This window comes from Nyctereutes procyonoides, unplaced genomic scaffold, assembly GCF_905146905.1.
Source record: "Nyctereutes procyonoides isolate TBG_1078 unplaced genomic scaffold, NYPRO_anot_genome, whole genome shotgun sequence".
In the NCBI taxonomy this organism is placed as follows: domain Eukaryota; kingdom Metazoa; phylum Chordata; class Mammalia; order Carnivora; family Canidae; genus Nyctereutes; species Nyctereutes procyonoides.
In genome coordinates, this window is record NW_026575120.1 from 39,685,760 (window position 1) to 39,707,457 (window position 21,698).

General features: G+C 46.7%; 1 protein-coding gene across 1 annotated transcript in view; it reads left to right on the plus strand.

Annotated features, from left to right (window-relative positions):
• CNTNAP2 (contactin associated protein 2) overlaps window positions 1–21,698 on the plus strand; it is a 1,382,004-nt gene that overhangs the window by 1,142,602 nt on the left and 217,704 nt on the right. Inside the window, exon 17 of the mRNA XM_055334793.1 lies at window positions 9,064–9,282. Within this exon, the coding sequence (XP_055190768.1) occupies window positions 9,064–9,282 (219 nt within the window). The remainder of the gene's footprint in view (window positions 1–9,063; window positions 9,283–21,698) is intronic.

Sequence of the window (21,698 nt, forward strand, 5' to 3'; positions counted from 1 at the left end):
TAGCAATGCTTGGTTCAAGCAGAAATTTGGTGGCACAGTCATAAGGGACACCATGAAGTGACTTCTTGCCATTTTTCAGAGGTAGAAATATCTGACTTCAGAGTGTATTAACCCATCTACAATATTGATGGAACATTTATCCTGAGACATTTCAACTGTGGGGTCCTGAGATCCTATATTTTTAATATTCAACCCTAAGATTCCTCATTTATAATATTCCTACTACATAGAGGATAATGAACAAATTTAAATAATCAGAGCTAGAGAAAACAAACAAGATAATTTAGGTCAGCTGTGCATCTCTTCCAGAGATTCCAAAGAACTTTTATCAAAGTTTTTCACACTTCAAGAAAGCTTGTTATCTAGACGGTGGTTCTCCTATTCTTTCCTACCTCTCTTGCGTTCCCATTTAAAGTCTCTGTTACCCTGTGGCATGGTTTCTCATTTTCTCCACTCTTTGCCCAATATTGCAAATACACTGTAGTTGAGGTGAGTCTGGTATTCTCATAGAAAACAATATCAACCTCTTTTTATATTCCATGTCCACAACGTGTAGAATGTAGAATCTTCATTTGGTCCCCCCCCCCTTTTTTTTAATTAGAGAGATTTTGTCTGAAGTCGTGCACACCGTGAAAGGGTATGCTGAAAAGGAACAATTTGCTACAAAACAGAGAGGGACAAACAGTGCCTACGACGGGACCTACAGGCTGGGCTGCAGTTCAGTCAGTGGCAACCAGAAAGCAGACATCCCCTTGTCTGCCTGCTTCTGGGAGTCATATTCCCAGATCTCCCCAGCAGACCTCCTCCACAGCGTCGTCCTCTCCTCTTGGGGTCGCGTCTGTGGCTGTTCCTCATTATCAGTGTCCATGTAAGCAGATCCATCCAGCACTCAGCCATTTAGAAGCCACGGTTCATAACTGACTGGTCTCTTGTCTCCCTATAAGCTCCAGCACGGTCCAAGTTTATACCTGTCAGCTTTTTTCTGATTCTAGGTTGTATTTCCTCCTTTGACCTCACATCCCACAGTCCATTCTCCTTGAGCTCTCCAAAACTGTGCGTCTCAACGACCCTGCTCTCTCTGACATCACCCAAAAGCAACCCCATAAATAACCCTTGGTCCTCCACCGAAGCCCACACACTTTCTTCAATGAGTGTTTCTCATTTTGCCACACCATCTGGCTGTGGTCAAGAGAAAAGCTTCTTTGACGTCCATCCTCTTCTCGATCCACATTCCTCTCCATCTCTGGAGACTCCATAGGCATCCAATTTCACAGTTTCTCCAAAACAGCTTCTACATTTGCTTTTATCCCAAAGATCCTATCCCCACAGTCACCATCTGGGACTTTCATCTATTCTTCCAAACTGGGCACTCTCTGCCCAGCACACAAGTCTCCACTGGTTCCAAACATGAGAGTATTTAAAACCTGTCTACGCGTCCCTTCCTAAGGACAGGTCCTGTTTCACACCACATGTCATTTTGAAAAGGTTTTTGTCTCTTTCCTTTTTCAATCATATAGGTCCATTAATATTCAAGAAGCTATTCTCAGAAGGCAGTTTAATGCATGGAGAAAACTAAAATTAGAAAGGCTTTGCATCTTAAAGACAGCTCTCTGTTTTTGCATGGCCAATGGTAACTCCCTTTTGCTTCCTTTCCTCTGTGGATGTCTTTGTTTGTGAAGTTATTTTTTAACCATAATGAAAAGCTTAAAGGCCAAGATACATAAAGAGAAGTATTTCTCATACTCAAGAGGTTATCAGGATACCAGAGGTTCTAAAATGAGTTCATAACATTGATTCTTAAGCTCCAGGCATTTCCTTGAAGAATTTCCAAAAGACTTCAAATAAACCTTCCCTCTCGGTGTTCATTTTCAGATGTGTTTAACACCGAGTTTTAGAGTGTGAATATGCATATTTGGCTCCAAAATTTTCTCTATCCACAAGCTCTCACTATTACAAAGAAAAAAAATAGGTTATTTTTTTACATTTCCTGCACAATATGAAAGGCAGTACTGTGTACTTAGAAAAACCAACGCTCTGTGCTTTGCTATAACTGGACGTCAGCATCTCCCAGACTCCATTCCCTTTCCAGGCTGTGAAGGCAAGCGTGGAAGTTAGAATCCATTCCCAGAAGTCCTCCAGCCTTAACATTATTGGTCTCAGTCACATATTTCTAAACTGAAGTGAGAAATATGGTCGTTTGGTTCTCACAGAGACTCCGACTGCAAGCTTAGAAGGACCACAGCCCGTGAGGGCCTGCACACACCTCTGGCTCCCCCTGCAAGTTCAGGGAGTCCTCAAAACCACCCTCAATCCAACAGCTTCTAGAAGACCAGAACTCCCTGAAGGATGCTGTGATTGCGGTTCCAGTTATTACAGGGAAAGAGAAGAGCCTAGAATCAGGCGAGAGAAGGAGCACACGGGGCAGGAACCATGAGAAGCACCAGATGCCGAGCTCCCAGGTGTGCTCTCCTGCAGACTCATGGACACGTTACTGCCCTGGAAGACTGTGACAGAACACGTGGGTGCTCCCGCCAGGAGCCTCAGTGTTCAGAATCTTTATTTAGGCTCCAGTACGTAGGAATGGTTGACTGCCCACATGCCTGGCCTCGGTCTCCAGCCCCTCCGGGGCTTGAACCGTGTAAACCAAACCTCCACCACACTGTCGGCCTGGTGTGGTCAGCCCCCACGCTAAGTCACACTCTTACACTATTCGGCATGACTCTCAGGCCAACAAAGACAGGCACCTCTTTTCAAGGGTTTGGATACTGCTTCCCCAGGGGGCAGGTAGGTTCTGGACCTCTCTTACAGCAAAGTTGTACTCTTCACTATATACTTTTGAAAACCTTTCTTTCGGTGGCAAGGAAATAAACTTTGATTCTTAGGACCTGACTGCTAGGATGGCACTTAGTGACCCTGGTGGTTGTCAAAGTAGAACTCCAGGACCACTTCCGTCAGGGTCACCTGGCGTTAACAAAGGTCCTATTGCAACTTACTGAAGGAGGAGCTCTGTGATAGAACCTTGGAATATGCTCCTGACTGCACGCTAAGTTTATCCTGGACAAGCCTTTGATCCTCAAATGTCATATATTTGGAAACAACCTTTAGCATGTCTCTTGATCCCAGACCGAGGAGATACACAGTCTTACTTTATGCTCTGAGGGCAGATGCTTGTGGAATATAAGAAGGCATTCTGCATGAATGTCTGTCTCCTACATTACGGTTTGCCTTAGGAAAGTATGTGGGTTTCCTTTCTCCGAGTATCTATATTACAATAGTTTGGCCTCCTTGCCAGGAGTATTTCTAGCCAGCCATTCATTTAGTCACAAAGTGTATCTACTCCGTGGCAGGCATTGTTCTAAGTGCTGAAGATCTATTTTTTAATGAACAAAATGAAAAATATCTCCGCTTTAGTGAGGCCAGGAGCACATGTATATTGTGCCAGGTGGTGATACAATGCATGCTACAGAGGTCAAAAAAAAAAAAAATCAGGATAAAGGAGAAAAGGGAACCAAGAGAGGGATTCACTATGTAACATAGAAGGGTTAGGGAAAGAATTTCTAATATGATGACGTGTGAGTAGAAGGGTAAAAGAGCAGCTCCAGAGTTATTTGGGTAAAGGGAACAGTAAGTCTAAGGCCCTGGGGCAGGAACAGTTTCAAATAGTGGGTGAGAAAGTCTTAGGTTGATGAATTGGGGTTTTTTTTGGTTTTTGTTTTGCAGTGGTGGTAGCTGCTGCTAGGATTAGAGACAGGTCAACATGTTCATGTGAAGTTATCCAGCAGGGAGCAAATGACTGGTGTTGTAGAAGAGAAGGGAGGCTTGCTGGACTGACGTCCTTGAGTAAGTGAGAAGGGATGGAGAGCATCTGGGGTGCAGATGGAGCACCCGGTTAGTTCTCTCTACTTCTTCCTTCTTTTCCTTATTTGATTTCTTGCAGGGACCTTATTTGCCATTTACCTGCCTCTTCTCATGACCCACTCATGTTGCATAAATTCTTTGGTCTTCTGATGTCCACTTAGCCCTTCCTTCATTAAGAAGAAAGAAGAAAGAAGAAGAAGAAGAGGAGGAGGAGGAGGAAGAGGAAGAAGGAAGAAGAAGAAGAAGAAGAAGAAGAAGAAGAAGAAGAAGAAGAAGAAGAAGAAGAAGAAGAAGAAGAAAGAAGAAGAAGAAGAAGAAGAAGAAGGAAGAAGGAGAAGAGAGAAGAGAAGAAGAAGAAGAAGAAGAAGAAAGAAGAAGAAGAAGAAGAAGAAGAAGAAGAAGAAGAAGAAGAAGAAGAAGAAGAAAATAGACCCATAACATTCTCCACTGTAGGATGAGGCTAAAATATCTGGTCTGCCTGTTACCGGTTTCATCATACAAGATCTCATCAAAGGAGATTTTGTGCATAATAACCCTACCAATCCTTAAGCTTCATTTTCAGATGGAAGAACCAAATCATTATCAAAACTGCAAGAGCGTTAGCCAGTCTTCTCTGCAAGCTTCCTCGGTGTCCCTGGCCTTGTCTTTTCCCTTCACCTGTTCCATATCGAATGACCTAGTGTCTATATGTCACCTAACCTGCCGAGACAGCTCAGGACCCCAAAGTCTGTTCATTCTGGTTGGTGGCTACATTTGTCCCTCAGTACAGTTAGCCTGGAGGGGACTTGTGGAGTTCGAATGAGAGCCAATAGTGCCACCTGCTGGAATTTGCAAGGAGCCGGACCGAGAGCCCTGCGTGGTTCTGTCCCATTTGTTGTTTTAAGTCCTCGGAGTCCTAAGCCACATTGACTCAGAGGGCATTTCCACCATCTGTCCTCTTTTCTGATGCCAGAGTGACACCTTGTGCATTTCTCTTTTCACGTAATCTCTTTTCTCCCTGTGAGGATTCAGTATCTAAAATTACCACTAAAACGAGCCGTATTTCAGGGACGCCTGGGTGGCTCAGGGGTTGAGCGTCTGCCTTTGACTCAGAGTGTGATCCCGGGGTCCTGGGATCCAGTCCCAGCATCGGGTTCTGGGCAGGGAGCCTGCTTCTTCTGTCTCTGCCTCTCTCTTTGCCTTTTTCTCTGTCTCTCATGAATAATTTTTTTAAAACCTTTAAAAAATAAAAAAAGACTAGCTGTATTTCATTGCATTAGTTCTCTTAGAATCTCTTGCAAATTAGCTGACAGAATGTTGCCATGTGAAGGGATCTCAAAGATTGTCTAGTGCAGTGTTTTCAGACACGTTTTGAACACAGAAAGTCTTGCAAAGCCGTAACTGTAATCCTCATTTCAGACACCAGTAAACTGAGGCAACAAAGGTGAAAAGGCACAGCACTACGACCAGAGTTGCATCTCCTGATTCCCAAACTATTCCCTGTAGCAGTGAGCATGCTTTCAGCTATAAATTAAAAAAAAAAAATTAAAAATAGCAAATGTCTCACACGAAAAGTTTTGAGTGGCTCTGGGGATAATCTAAGGGCTGATTAACATCCCCAAAGACGCAGTTTCTCCCATTGTCCTCCCAGTTGTCCTCAGCTTGTCTGATTACAAGATGACTCCAGCAACACTAGGAACCCAAGATCAGAGGCTATATGGGGGCTAACGGTCTCTTCTCCACTGAGCTAAGAAATTTGTCCCAAAAGAAGCCTCAAGACTCTCCTCGTATCCTGTTAGCCAGAAAGGAGTGTTACATCCCATCGTCCATGGGTTACTGGCAAGGAGCATGAGGTTGCCATATTTGCCTTAGACAAATCCAGATGCGTGCTCTGGGTCTGGGGTAGGGCCACGTATGCCGGAAGCATATGATCCAATGAGAGTACAGACAAAACTGGAAAAGGGGGGGTGTTGGCCGTGCAGTGGAGGAACATTCTCCATGGATCTCCCCAATTTCTGCCTGTCTTCTGAGCAAGAGGCATCACTAGCTTTGCTCACACCTTTCTAAGGATGTGAGGATGGCAAACAGTCCCAGAAGACAGAGGTAGATTTCTTTCCTGACCAGGATGATGAAGCTAATGTCTCTCCTCAGGGCAAAAAGCATGTTGGTTTGCCAACAGCCAACCAGCAAAATCAAAGAGTGGAGTTTCTTAAGCTCAGGTTCCTTGACAGTGATACAAGCTCGCGGCCTACGCAGCCTCCATCTGGGCTGCTCCGCATGGAAGTGGGGGGACGAGAGAAACCAATGTGGATCCCAAGCCCATGCTGCCCGCTGCACCGTGAATAACAACGTCTTTTATCTCTGAGCCAAGGGCCTCCTGTCTTCCGCCAACACCCGTGAAACCATGGGAGACTAGGCTGTCAGTTTGTAAGTAGGGGAAAACCTCTGACACCTGCCAGTTCTTGACACCCACACAAAGACAACCATCAGGGTTTGCTACAGTCTTCTGTCCAGTGAGCCTCCCTGGACACGTCCCATCCCATTCTCACACACTCATTTCTGGAAGTAAGATTACTTTCGGTGTGTAAGAAACTCCTTCTTTACTAGGAGAAGCAGGGAACGCCGCAGTCTCCAACCGGGCACACGCGTGGAGTAAGGGCCGTGTCATTGGCTCTCGTGTCTTTTATGCGGCCTCCCTTTTATTCGCTCCCTGAGTCTCTCTGTAATTATCTCTTTTAAAATGTCAGCTCCTCTCACCCAGAAGAGCAAGAGCAATCAGCCACAAACTGAACTTTAGAAGCTTTTAAAACCCACTTGCTGTTCGACTGGGAGATGGATTCTCAAAGGCATCCCTTAGCCAAGTCAGGGAAGCTGACACCGAGCGACTGAGAAAAAGGAGCCCTTTGCTTGGCAGTCACGCTGGGCCTGCAGCAGCGCCTTCCTCGGGAAGCAGGGGAAGGGACGTGGGAGGTACAAGGATTGTGACTATTTGCACCTCAGAGCCGGAGAGACTCCTTCAGGAGGAAGCTGCTTTCAGATGCTTTGGACCACGACCACGACCGCCTCTTACTGTGCCCAACTGGGACCCTAGAGGCTTCTCTTCCTTCTCTAGAGTGAAGTGTCAATGTTAAGAAGAGCGTGGGCCAGAGGAAAAAACATGGGACAAGCATGTGTGACTCTGCTAGTGTGACAAGCAGAGATAAAAGTATGGACGTTTCCTAGCTAACTGTTGGTGCTCAGAGTTTCCCCAGATGGTGACAATGTAAAGACCTGGACAAAAAATTCATCAGAGCAGGAACAGAGGAGGAGAGGAAATTAGAGCAGCGTTTACCCCTCCAAGTCAAACCTTGGGGTTAAACTCAATTTATCCCTAAATCCTATTTCCCTGATGGTTGTTGATGCCTTTAAAATGAAACCATCTTTCCTACTTAGCTCAGGAACCCGCTTGCTCTTGCTCTCCTGACAACTTGCATTTAAAAATGCATCTGCTAACACGTAGCGCTACATGAACAAAACAGCTTCAATCCGGACGCGGTGGCTACTTCTCCCCACTGACTCTGCCAGAAACCTAGGGAATGATCGTTCGGTCCACGCGTCCCAGGCTCGTCCACCTGCATTCTGACATTTCCGTGGAAACCTCGGTGAAGGTCACCGGCGTCCACTGAGTCACAGGGACCCCTGGAGGCAGGCGCTCCTAATGTAGGGGGGATGCTTTACGGAGGACACGTAGATTCACCACAGGTGTTAAAATTAAACTTCTCTTTCTAATGACATAAAGGACCAAAATTCCTTGGTACAATTAGGTTGATTAAATGGAGCTCGGCGTCCAAAAATCCCTGCAGCTTCGAAAAGTTAATGCAGCTTTCAGAGGGGCCTGACCCAGAGGCAGGGAACAGTCGAGGTCCTGGGAGACTCTGGCCCACTGTGGTTTTTAAATTAGAAGTTTGATTGCTTGCGACACCATCTCAAAATGCTACCAGTCCACAGAAGCTGAATTTCCCATTAGCCGGGGCGGGGGCGGGGGGGGAATGACAGATATTTAATTAAACTGCTTAGAGATTAGGCGGAAAGCTTAGTGGATAGATAAAGGGGCCGAATCTCTTTATAAGCAAAGTCAGGAAATCCACTCGGGTGCCACATCTTTAATGCGGAAAGGAACTCACCAAGCCGAGGAGCTGGGGACCTGGGTGCCGCTTTCGCATTAGGCTGCCCCTCCTGCCAATCGCAAGAAAAATGCACATTCAAAAGGCGTGTTTATAAGCGTTAGGTGGTCACTGAGGAAATTAAAACCTAAACTGTGAAGTAGGAAAGCTCCTTACAACCAAAGCTGCCAAAGCAAACCACCCTAATCCATTTTTCTCTTGTTGAAAGGTGATTTATTACGGACTTTGAGCAGATCCCTGAAAAAAAAAAAGAGTGATGTGTGGTCAGTGCTGGAGGCGCAGGTTATGAGAAGGATCGGGCATTCCAGATGGGGAATGGCCTTGCTGTCCGGCAGATGGTTGCTCTGCAGGAGTCTTGAGCCTCCTCGTGGGTAGCCACGGCGGCCCAAAGAGATGCAGGGCACCTTCGTAGCCCCAATGCTCACAGCTCCCCAGCCTTCAACAGGAACCCCAAGGGACTACTTTAATGATAAACAGTTTCATCAGCTCTCCCACAGTAGTAGCTCTCAACCCCAGCTCTATATTCATATTTTCCAAGGAGCTTTGAAAACTACCAGTGCTCTATGCCAGACCAGCTGAGCCAGAATCCCCGCAGATGGAGCTCCTCCATAAAGCTCCCCAGGAGCAAGTGCCTGTCCTGGGAGCTGCTGAAGAGGTACCCCGTGCGCAATCAACAGGCCAGGGGCTCTGAAGCCTGACAAGCCTGGGTGTAGGTCCTGGGCCCGCTGCCCATATAAACGTGAGACACCAGCATGGGCTTGACTCCTCCAGGTCTGGGTTTGCTTATCAGGAAAGAGCCGATGGTGGCAACCTCTTGACAAGCTTCTAAAGACCAAGTAAGATCAATGTATTCCTGGTTCCCAATCCCTCCCCTCGGAGGAAATATGATTAGAGTGGATTGATGTTTTATCCTTCCTCAAATGATTTAGCCATGAACTTTTGTGGCAAATGACGGGCTTAGATGATTTCTCTCTCCATGCCTTATCTTTCCACTAGAAATCACTGCTCTTTGGTATCTGGGGGAAAAATACTCATGTGCCTTTCATGCTTTCTGCTCCTCCAGCTGCCACCGAAGTGTCCTTTTCATTTGATGTCGGAAATGGGCCCGTGGAGATTGTGGTGAGGTCGCCGTCCCCTCTCAATGATGACCAGTGGCACCGGGTCACCGCGGAGAGGAATGTCAAGCAAGCCAGTTTGCAGGTGGATCGGCTGCCACAGCAGATCCGCAAGGCACCCACAGAAGGTCACACCCGCCTGGAGCTCTACAGCCAGCTGTTTGTTGGTGAGTGATGGAAAGGCCTTTGTAACTTCCCTCCGTTGTCGTTGTTGTTGTTTTAAGATTTTATTTGTTTAGAGACAGGGAGTGCACCTGGGTGAGTAGGGAGAGAAAGGGAGAGAATCTCAAGCAGACTCCCTGCTGAGCACAGAGCCCACCATGGGGCTCAATCTCAGGACCCTGAGATCATGACCTGAGCCAAAACCAAGAGTAGGACGCTGAACCGACTGAGTTACCCAGGGCCCCGCCCCACCCCTCATTGGCTTTAATAACCTTCACAATGGAAAAAAATAAAACAGTCTCTGGAATGTGTTGATAGAGATCTTTCCAAAAGTAAGGGGCTAGGTTCCGGGTAGTCTCCATCAAGACAGAGTGGAAGGAAGAAGATGACTCGGGAAACCTAAATCTGGCTTTGCTCTCACTCTCCAGAGCTCATGGTCCTTCGCTACAAGATCAGAGGGCAGGCTGGGGTCTCTCTGAGGTGCCTGGTCTGCTCACTGTTAGGTCTGTGGTTTTAGACCTGTATAAAATTCTGTGATAATTTAGGGCACTTGCAACTGTAAAGAAAGAAAGGAGGGAGGGAGGGAGGGAGGGAGGGAGGGAGGGAGGGAGGGAGGGAGAAAGAGAAGGAGATTAACTCCCTCCGTTTAGGTTTGCTTGAAATGATAAGTAGAAATCTATTATTCCCTTCCCTGCTCATCCTCAGGATTCCAGGCAGAGAAAGATGTGACCTCTCCCTTTCATACTATCTTTGCATAAGAAAGAGATCAACACTGAGCAATTCCGAGCAAAAGTTTGCAAGACGTCCATCTAGCCTCACCATCTGGTCTTTGCTTTTGACATATTCCAGCTGAAGCCAATGTTATTTCAAATCAATACCTGTTTCCATGACGAAATATTAAATTTTGTTTTCCCGGAACACTAATGTTTTAAGAAATGAGCCATTTTTCCTCTGTTGAGTGACAGGAGAACGAGTCTGAAGGACTTTATAGCTATGTGCCACCTCAGACCCCCCTCTCGGAGTTTCTGGGGGTTAATTGATCGAGTCAGTCAACTGTGGCAACCCCAGCCCAAGCAAAGCCAGACGCGACCTGGTTGCTGTTCCTACCACCTGTCACCCCACACTAGAGTCTCACTGAGGGTCAGCTAATTTTAACAAGGGCCAGAGCCCTGCCGTGTCCTTCATAATTGTGTTGGAATGCTTTAAGAACATTAGAAAGTCACCAAAAGAGAGGTAACATCGGATGTCAACTCCTTTGGTGCCATGTGGGCAGACAACAAATGTGTTAACTTAGCTTTGAAAGTAAGAGTGACTCGTTGCCAAGCCATGTCATCAGGGCCGTGACAGTCACAGGTTCTGAGATAAAATACTCCTCGACCCCAACCAGAACCCAGCCCCTTCCAAATCCCGCCCTCACGCCGTACTCAAAATTACACATTAGTCTTAAATTATTTTTTATTAATTAAATATCCGGGCTGCTGATTCCTGCTGCATATCATGAGCAGATTTCACTGTATCGATCCATCTTGCCCAGATTACCTGGGATAAGGTTGTTTTCCTCAACCGTGTCCATCTCAAGCATGCTAGTTAAGTCCTACCTGGTTTCCATAACAGGTGACCCTAGCTGACCCGACTTTCTTATTTTTCTGAACTTGTCTCTGGGTATAGAGATCCAACTTTCCTTCTCTCCCTTTCTTTCCATGGACTAAAGCTATCTTCGGAAATGTTGGAGACCAAATAAAGTCATAAATGGGAAGAGATAGGGGGAGCATTTATGACGGTCTCAAAAAGAATTTTTATTCTGCTTAAACAAGAGCAACTTCCAGGAAGAGAACAGTAGAGGGCCAAAGTCACAATTCGACAGAACAATTGAATTTTAGAGACAGGCAGAAAAACAGCATCTCAGGAGGAATGAAAGGGGAATGGGAGGAATAAGCACGGAAGAAAGGAGCAGAGGAGAGGCTTCCGTGAAATTCTCTGTGTTTGCTATCGCCAAGTCAGAGCAAGGGCTGGGTGTAACATCAGGCCAGAAAACATGTTCTCGGAATTTAGGAATTATGGAACCTGGTGACCTGGGAAAGAAGCTGCAGAACAGGGGCGCTGCCGTGATGAGTCAGCAGCTGCTTTTCACTTCTGAAAACGAGGAGGTCCATGTCCCATTTCTAATCTCCTGTCATCTCAGAGGTGGGCAAGGTGCGCACCCCCCAGACACAAGCGATTTTGCACCAGTGTGAAAAAATATCGTTCTGCAACAGACATCCTTCCCAGAGGAGGAGAGGGAGACTTGTTTCCAGAAAGAAAATCAGCTCAACGACCGTGAAATCCTAGAGCCAGTTACCACAAGACTATGCTGTAGGGATTCGGGGGACCCGAGAGCTGTTCTGACTTCAGCTCTCATGAGACGCTCTGTCCTGACCCAGTGTCACCACTTTCCCTCTCGAGCCTCCTTTTTCATCTGTCTCATAAAGGAGTTGGGTTTGTTGGTCTCTGGAATTTCTTCCCGCGTCAACCATTTGTGATTTCGTGTTTGGACATGGGTTAGGGGGGGCCTCAGATGCTGAGCCATCATCCTTCCCACGGTGTTGTGTGGCTCACATGGGCTTTGGATCCCAACTCTGCCCCCACAACCCCCCAAGGAACCACTTGCAGGTGACTCAGTATTTCTGTATGGAATAGGGGTACAGTTCCCACTTCTCAGGGGGGATTGATACCATCTAGGAATAGCACTCTGGAGTGAAGTCCAACTCCTGAAATGTGAGTTATTTCTTTATCTTTGCTTTTACCTTTACTCCTTTAGCTTTCTTCCTGCATGTAACACTCGCCCCCTTCTACAGAACCAGCTTCCAACTGGCTCATTTCTCCTTTCCTAAAGTACTGGCCTGATACATGGTCACTCTAACCCACACACCCCGAAGGAAAGTCCCCATGGTGCAAACACTCCCTCAATATCCAAAATCAGGCTGCAGTTACTCCACTTACCTGTCGCAGTGGCCACAGAGCAGGAGCAGCAAGCAAGAGCCCAGAATTGCTCTCAGTTGGCCAAGAAGCCTGCAAGCATCCATGTGAAAACATCACAGGGGCATCAGAGTCACAGCCCAGACATGTGGCAGAGCTGCCCAAGAGCTCCTTCTCCATTCTAGAAAAGAGGTGCTTTGACTCGGCCTAAAGCTAAAACGGACTGGAAGTCCTTCTTGGCTTTACGCACAGAGTGGGCTCTAAGGGGAGGGCCAGGCTCGTGTGTCCTTCCTCAAAGTCACTGGAGAAACAGGGAAGAACAGTCCCCCTCACTCGACATCTAAAATATAATTAAAAGCTGTCATCGAAAGGGAACTAACACAGGTCTGTAGACAGTGATTCTCATTTCTATGAGAATGATTATTACAGCCACGATTCTGCCTTAGTCAGAATAAACTTAACAAATAAACAAATAAACTTAAACACAAAAGGTGCCATGAGAAGAAGGAAGCTGTGGCTGGTATTTGTCTGAAAAACGCAGGAAACTTCCTCATGTTTTTGGTCCAACCATGAGCAACTAGCGTATGATGAGCTCCTGGGATGGCCCAGCAGAGCCCCTTAAACCACATGGTGGTCTGTAGCTTCAACCAGCCCGGGTGCTCAGACCAACACCCTCCATGGCAGCCAAGGGCCCTATTTTTCCTAGGACGCAGAGAAGGGCAGACATGCTCAAGGTCACTATCCAGGCATGAGCAATGCCAGGCTGGATTGAGCCAGAGCCCGCTTTGGCACAGAGAGTCGGGGGAGTTGGGAGCCCTGGCCACTGAAGCGACACCGTCAGGGCTATGAGGGGGCCAGGGTGTCTGCTGGGCCCTCAGCCTGCAGCCAGCGGCCAGCCCGGGGCATGGTCAGGGAGCTGGCGAGGGTGAGCCATCGAGGAGAGCCAGGCAGGCCATTCAAGGCAGGTGGCTGGCGGAGGAGTTGGTTTTCAGCAAGCCAGACGCAGGCCAGAGCATGTGACTGTGCTCGGTGGTAGTTTGAGGAGGAGGCCAGAGTTTGGGAGAGCGGGAGGCTGCTTCGGGAAGGTTCGGGAAGATTCAGTGGCCTAAGTGGCTCTTTGAGAACCCGAACTAATGACAAATGTTCCGGGTCAACCGCTTGACCCCGACCTCTTGTGAAATTTCTCTGGAGACTAAAGGAGACCATCCCTTCTGTGCAAGAGGTAGCCCGAGAGGAGGTGGAAAGCCATGCTCCATGCTCGTTCCTTCTGGATCTTCTATGCTCTGCGGACGCCTGGCAGGAGACAGGAGGAGCTCTGTCCTCAGACCTCGGGGCACAGGGGAGCAGCAGAGCCTGCAGGCTTCTCTTCCTCCAGCAGTTTATCTTTCAGGAAACTCCTCCCGAGCTGCCACTTGAGTTCATGGATGACTGGAAGCTTCTTAAATGGACTTAGAAGTCAATGAGGACAGAGTGCTATGACCGTTCACTAAGCGACGTTGCATGAGCAACCCCATAAAACAGCCCAACTTCCCCCAAACACCACGATGTGATTTGTTTGGTCAGCTGTTGCTCACCCCCTCTGGATTCCAAAGTCCTGAACGGCTAATTCCCCTGCCATCCGAAACGCAACGGCGATGGGAGAGGAAAGAGAAAATCAGCATCTGTTGTCTGCGAGGGAGAAAAATGGACCTCCAGTCGTAAAGCGCACCCAAATCTGTGTGTGAATAGAACGGTCCTTTTTAGTATCCAAAAAGTCTAGAATACAAACTGTACAGTCCAGACGGCAGGAATCAAAACACAGAAAATATGTTGCTCGTTCCCATTTCCTGCAAGCCTGCCTCAGTGGCAACAACGTGAGCGCTGGCTGACTTGTTCCGAGCGACACTTCGAAGCCAAGTGCCCCCACGCTTTGTTCAGCTCCCCTAAAGCAAATACCATGACTGATTTCTGCTGGATTTTCACACTGGAGGAACTAAGGCTGAGGATTAGTTAGCAGCCCAAAGTGGTGCAGCAGCTGGTAAGGGACAGAGGCGAGATTTGACCCCTCACAGTCTGATTCCAGGGACCCAGCTCGGAACGGTTCATCTTGTCGAAGCAAAAATTACACCAATGTTAAACAGGCCAAGGAGATTCCGCTCAAGGTTACTGCAGGGGGGAGGCCGGCCACGGCTTAGTCGCAACCCCACTGGAATAGTGGAAGAGAGTTGGTTTTTCAGGTGTTGGTTTTGGGTTGTGGTAAGACACACGAGGCGAGTTTTACGGAGCTGGGGAAGAGAGATGAGAGGCCACCTGTGTTTGCTAACAACTGCCCCCAAAGGAAAAGCTCACTTCCTCCTGTCTTCCTGGCAGGAGGGGTAGTTTTACAAAGTGGAGTGAGGGGCCCACACTCGCTCGCCCAGAACCTGAGAGATACTGGCAGGAGCAACCTTGACGTCTACCTTTCAAAGAGACGACGCCTGGGTCCCCAGTAAAACTGGCAAAAAAAAAAAAAAAAAAAAAAAAAAGACTTTTGGGAAACGATTTACATCTCAAAGGGGAAGACAAAGAATTTACGAGTTTTCTTAGGTGAACCTTCTAAGAAGAGGGAAGTCAGGGGTCTAGGATCAGCGAGAAACCTGTCTGGCGTTGAGTCAAGCTGAAGGGAACGCTGCAGCCCTCTTGGTCGGCGTATACCAGCGTTTCTCATCTGGGGTGATCTTGGGGCCCAGCAGGTATCTGGAAAAATGTGGTGGCTTCCAGCGCCACCTCCAGCGACAGGCTGCAAGCAGAACTTTCTGCAACGCACAGGGGAATCCATCCCAACAAAGACTTGTGCACCCCAGATGGCAGCCCAGCCCCCAGGAGGAAACACTGGAGTAGGAGACGAGGAGGTCAGGCCTAGCCTGAGTTGGCCCCAGCAAGTATTCTGCGCATCACAAAGTCAAAATGCCAAAGATCAAGGCAGTCAGAGGACCACGTGCAGACACAAAGTGTTGGGCTTAAGAAGAGAAGCAGAAGCCGTCTTGGCGGGGATGAGCCACCCCACTTGAGAGTCTCCGTGATACAAAAATAAGCTGTTTTGTCTTTTTTACTTATGTTGGTAAACCCTTTGCAAGGGTTGTCAAAGTCAACACAGATCTCTCTAGAACCCACAGATGTCTAGAAAACGCCCAGAATTCTAGTCTTCTTTCCGTGATCTCCCAGTCCATTGGCTCAAGGCAAAGCAAAGCCAACCACTGAGACATCAAGTTAGCAGCAAGGAAAAAGTTTCTTCAAGAAGCAGCCAAATGAGGAGAGAGGAGGACAAGCCTCACATCCCCCAAAGGGGGAAGGAACACATTTTTGTAATCTGAGGGGTTGAGTTTACACACACATTGATGGAAAGGGCCCAGAACTTTAGGACTATTCGAGGAAAGATGGGGCATGTGCATTGAGTGACATACATGTGACATTTATCCCATGTTTACGGGGGTGGGGGGGGCCTTAACATCAGAATGAGGCAAACTTCAGCCCTGACTCTGTTGCCTGGTGAAGTGGGGGAGACCCCTCTGAGACCTTGACCCAGCCCATCCCAAAGATGTCACCAAAGGTTCTTGGTCTTGTCAGGAAAAAGATTTCAAGGACAGACACACAGCACAGCGGACCAGCAGCACAAGTGGGAAGGTTTAACAAAATGAAAGTCTACTCCCAAAATGTGAGAGCAGGCGAGCTCCAAAGAGAGAGCTGGGTGCCCTGGGTGTCTGTCTTTCATTGACAGTTGTCAACTAGGGAGTGGAATATTCATTACTTGGAGCTGGGATTTCTTGGAAGCAGTTTTTTGCCTTTTCTTCCTGATTTGGTTAGAGGTTTCCAGTCATGGCGCCCGCCATCTTTGACCTGCCTGGTTGGTCTGGCTTCTTTGGAAGTGCTGCCAGGACAAGGCCTCTGATTTTCCCCAGAGCTGGCCTCCAGTATCCTGTTAGAACCTAACGAATCGCCAATTCTAGCAACATCAGGAGGTTATCTTGACAAAGAGAAGGAGTTGTGGGCATGCTCCAAGAGCCAACCTAAGCTGGATGGAGCCTTGGGCTCATTATCTCAGGTAAGGACAGTAAGGCTTTGCTTGTCCCCAGGCTGGAACCATATCGGTTGACCTCGAGTCCAGGGTTTCTGCAGACAGCTGGCAGGTTTGTTAGGGGGGTCTGAAAGACACAACAGCTGATGGGGAGGAAACAAGTCTCTGAAAAGCTTTAACCTTTCTGCTACTTTCAACTTCATTAACCCTACAGGGCACAGTTTCACCAGCAGCATCCCACCCACTGTCCTTCATGAAATATTTTCTTCTCTTGGGCCCCGTGGCAGTGTACTCACCTGCTTTGCCTCTCACCTTTTGCTTGCTACGACTTCGTCCCTCCTGTGTGTTCGCTTCCTCTCCATGACCACTAGATGTTGAAGTGTCCTAGAACCTTCCTCTCTTCACTCATCTGTTTCCCCCAAATGATCTTATCCAGTCCAGTGGCATCCGATACTACCTAGGGACTGAGGACTCTTGAATCAAAATCTCCAGGCTTCACTTCTCCCAAGAATCCTGCATCCACTTATCCAACTGTCCACTTAGCATCCCAGCTTGGATGTCTACTGGGCATCCCAGAGAAACTATGGCAGGCTCTTGATGGCAACCCCAAGCCTGTTCTTCCACCAACCTTCCCATCCAGGAAATGACATCACCACCTACCATTTTTGCTTGAGCCCCAGATTTGGAGTTACCCTGGATTCTTCTCTTTCCCTCATCCACTGTCCGTCAGTAGTAAGTCTTGTGACTACCTCTACTCCAGACTGTGCCCGAGGTGTGTCCACTGCTCTCCACTACCACAAGGCCTACCCTCGCCAAAGCCACGGTTGTTTTTTGCTTGGACTGTTGCTGGTCTCCACAGTGTGGGCATGTGCCATGGACACGCCAAGTTTGTTCCTGCTCTAGAGCACTTGCACTGGCCATTTCCTCTGCCTGAAGTACCTCCCCAGACACTGAAGAGCCCAGGTCCTTCTTGTCCTTCATGCCTCAACTTCACCTACCTTCTCAGGGAGGCCTTCTCTCACCACTCAACCTGATGTAACCAGTCACTTCCCATTTTACCTTGTCCTTAGCACTGGTGATATTCCCATTTCTCTCTGTGTCCTTCCCCTAGGAGATAGGCTATGTGATAACAGGGACCTAGACGGATGCTGCAGTGGATGCCCAATGAATATTTGCTGAGGACGCAGTGAAATGAGTAACTGAATGTATGTATAGTCTGTCACTTCTCTGAATTAATAGTTATATCGCCGTCTTTGGAAATAACCTTGTTCACTGGGTACCACAGACATGACAGAAGCCAAAAAAAAAAAAAAAGAGGGGGGGGAGACAAAGTCTCTGAATATTATGAAAGACAGCATCTCTGAACAGGGTAGGCCCTAACTATAGTTTTCAGCCTCCTTCTTTCAAGGCCTTGTCTCCCTGACAACTGCTGAGATGCTAGCTGGGACCCTGATGCAAAGAGCTTCTCCCTCGATCCTTATAACTGGCCCCCTGGTTCTCCCTCAGACAGAAATACGGAGTGATGCCATGGTTGGAAACCACCGCCATTGGTAAAAATAGTGAAATAAAATGATTTGTTGAGTAAAATCTGGCATAAGTATCATTAGATGAAATCAATAAACTATCTACAAAGCAAAAGGGCAAATAGAATACAGAAGCTGGGGCCGCCTGGGGGGCTCAGTGGTTGAGCATCTGCCTTCAGCTCAGGGCGTGATCCTGGGGTCCTGGGATCGAGTCCCGAATCGGGCTTCCCTGAGGAAGCCTGCTTCTCCCTCTGCCTGTGTCTCTGCCTCTCTCTCTCTCTCTCTCTGTGCCTCTCATGAATAAATAAATAAAATTTTTTTAAAAAACATTTTTTTTTGAGTGGGAAATATCAGAAAGGGAGACAGAACATGAGAGACTCCTAACTCTGGGAAACAAACTAGGGGTGGTGGAAGGGGAGGTGGGTGGAGGGTGGGGTGACTGGGTGGCGGGCACTGAGGGGGGCACTTGATGGGATGAGCACTGGGTGTTATGCTATATGTTGGCAAATTGAACACCAAGAAAAAATAAATTAAAAAAATAAATAAAATAAAATAAAAAATAAAAAAACAAATACAGAAGCTGCTCCATGGGCGGCCACTCCCTCACAGCTGCTCGTCACAGAGACAACCAACACTTAACTCTGGTCTTCTTGTGACCACCTTCCACCAAGCTCCGCCTCAAGGCCACGTCTGAGTTTCTGTTCCTCTCAGTAGAACTGGGCCTGCCCGCCACCCCACCACAGATGGCATCACCTGCTAGTAGTCACCATATCTTTTCCTTCCCCAGCCCATGGTGGGGGGCAGGGCCTACTGGCTTTTTATAAATAAAATAAAATAAAATTCTGCTCTCTACAGTTAGAGTTTTCACATATTAAGTAAGTTGCTGTAGCCACTGTTTTTTTCTTTTTTTAAAAATAAATTTATTTTTTATTGGTGTTCAATTTGCCAACATATAGCCACTATTTTCACCTTGTTTTCTTGCACTCGCAACATAATCAGACTGACAATGACCCCTACCCTCTCCTGGGACTTTGCATGGTAGCCTCTTAACGCCCGATTTCTAGGCACTGAGCCACTTTTCTAAGGCAGAGGTCCCACGTGTGGAAGCGTTTAGAGAGATTTGGGACTGAAGAGCCAGCCAGTCCTGTGGTCCTTCTGTGTAAAATAGCTCATGTGCCCCAAAGACAAACACTTTGGGGACTAGGTGGTCCTCAAATCAATTTTCTCATGACAACCGGCATGGTCTGATCCAGAAAGCTGGATTTTATTTTTTTAAAAATTATTAAAAAAATAATATTAAAAATTATTTTTAAAAATTGTATTTATTTATTCGTGAAAGACACAGAGAGAGAGGCCAAGACACAGGCAGAGGGAGAAGAGGCTCCCTGCCGGGACCCTGATGCAAGACTCGATCCCAGGACCCCGGGGTCACGCCCTGAGCCCAAGGCAGATGCTCCACCGTTGAGCCACCCAGGTGCCCCCAGAGAAGCTGTTCCAACCTAAAGGCCCCAGTTTTGCAATCAGCATGGAAGGTTTTTTACAATTTCACATATACATTTTTTTATTCTTTCAGTAAGGAATGAATTAAAGTTTCTAATAATAAGTGGCAACTGTCATACAGAGAAAGATCATAATGAAAGAAATCAAAAAAAAAAGAAAAGAAAAGAAAAGAAAGAAATCAGTATCGTGACTCAAATATTGAGGAAGGGCTGGGCACTCACAGCCCCACTGCCCCTCCTGCAACTCCCCGAGGAAGCCAGACAGCACCCCAGGCCCCCCTCCCTCCCTCCGTCAGCCCTGCTGTCCGGGCCCCAGGACTGCGCGGGCCCCACTCTTCACCTCCTGGTCCCTCTGTCACAGCCTGGCGGTGTCCCTCCTTCATTTTATTTTCACTTTATTATGTTTCCTCTGTCTTCCCCACTCCCACCTCCCATTCTCTCCCCATCGCTGGCACCCACTCGAGTGTAGTTTATGGATGGCCTCCCGGCCCCACTCCCTATATATCTGTTCAAAATGTATGTTTGTTCTGGAAACTTCACACTATTGCCTTTCGCGTGTCATCATTTATATAAATGGAATCGTACTACAAATCTCATCTGTTTCTTGCTCATTCACTCGGCCTTATGTTTTTAAGATGTATTTGTGTGGCTCTGCGAATAGGGTTGCATAGCGTTCCATGGTGTGTACACCTGCGCTTTATTTATTCCGTGCCCTAGAGATGAACACCTGAATTCTCCAAACTCTTTGCCCCCCCCCCAGCTGTTCCAAGACTGTTTATGCACGTCCCCCTGTTGTCGGAGGGTTTCTCCTATGTGTGTGTCTGTGTCTTCAGGACAATTACTGAATTGTAGGGTATTCGCAGCCTTAAATTCAGCAAGTTCTGCTTGTCCGATCAGTTTCTGAGTGTCGACTTCAAACTTTATAGGTTGAATTCTCTATTTCCGTCAATAACCTATCATTGGAGCTCTGTATAGCTTGAGGCTATTTTGCTTAGTGAAGTGTGTTCTGGACCTTTTTGATTTATTGTATCTCTATTCCCCATGATGTGTTCCGTCCCACAGGGTCTACCCCTGCTCTTCACAGTACTGCAGTGTCTTCGTTGTAATTAATATTTTCCTGGGGCTTTGTACAGGTGTGTGTACCCTTTTCTTTAAAGAAAAAAATAAAATTAAATTAAATTAAATTAAATTAAATTAAAATGAAATAATAAAATAAATAAAAATAAAATAAATAATAAAATAAATAAAAATAAAATAAAATAATAAAATAAAATAAAATAAAATAAAATAAAATAAAATAAAATAAAATAAAATAAAATAAATAAGGCATCTCAGATATCATAATGCTGAGTCTCTTAAAAATCTAATTTGAGAACCTCTATCTCTTAGTTCATTTATCGTAACGAGTGCTATTTCAGGGACAATCTCTGCCACCTTACTGTACATTTTTGATTTCCTGTGTTTTGTTTACTTGTTTGCTCGCACACCCACCCCCATCTACCCTACATTGATTACATTGAGTATCACTCCACTGATTTGAAAGTTATCCATTCTGCTGTCATTCCTCTGGCAGCTATTCCTGACTTATTAAGACTCATACTTATGCTGTTTTTTTTCTCTATCATCCACAAAAACAAATCAATATCTCCATTCTGAATAAGACAAAAGACCAAGAACAGTCTGACCTCCTTCTCCACCCTCCTGCCTGCTGTGCTGATATCCATTATGGTTTTAATTGCAGTATCTTATCAGTATACTTATTTTAATTACATTTACTAAGTTTTTTTCTTTTTACCTACTCTTATTTCCCATATCTTATTACCTCTTGGATTCATTTCCCTTTTTACTCGAAGGCAGTTTTGTCTAAGAAAGCCTGCGTAGGTGAACCCTTCCAAGACTCCCATGCTTACAAAGATCTTCACTGGTCACCATACTTAAATCAACGCTCTGGAGATAGTGTCTTTTATCAGCAATATTGCTATTGAGAAGTGAGACGTGAGCTGCATCCTTACTACTGAACTTCTCTCTCTTGTCCTTTAATATTTCTTAACTGTAATGCAGCACTCCTACCCTCTTGGGGGGCCAGTCTGCTAAACTCTGTGTCGCTCTTCTCTGAATGGTGTTTTGTATGAATAACGTAAAGTGTACCAAGTTACAAAAGAAACCAAGTATATTGAAATTAAGTGATCCAACATTTAAAACAGAAAATCGGGGATCCCTGGGTGGCACAGCGGTTTGGCGCCTGCCTTTGGCCCAGGGCGCGATCCTGGAGACCCAGGATCGAATCCCACGTCGGGCTCCCGGTGCATGGAGCCTGCTTCTCCCTCTGCCTATGTCTCTGCGCCTCTCTCTCTCTCTCTCTGTGACTATCATAAATAAATAAATAAATAAATAAATAAATAAATAAATAA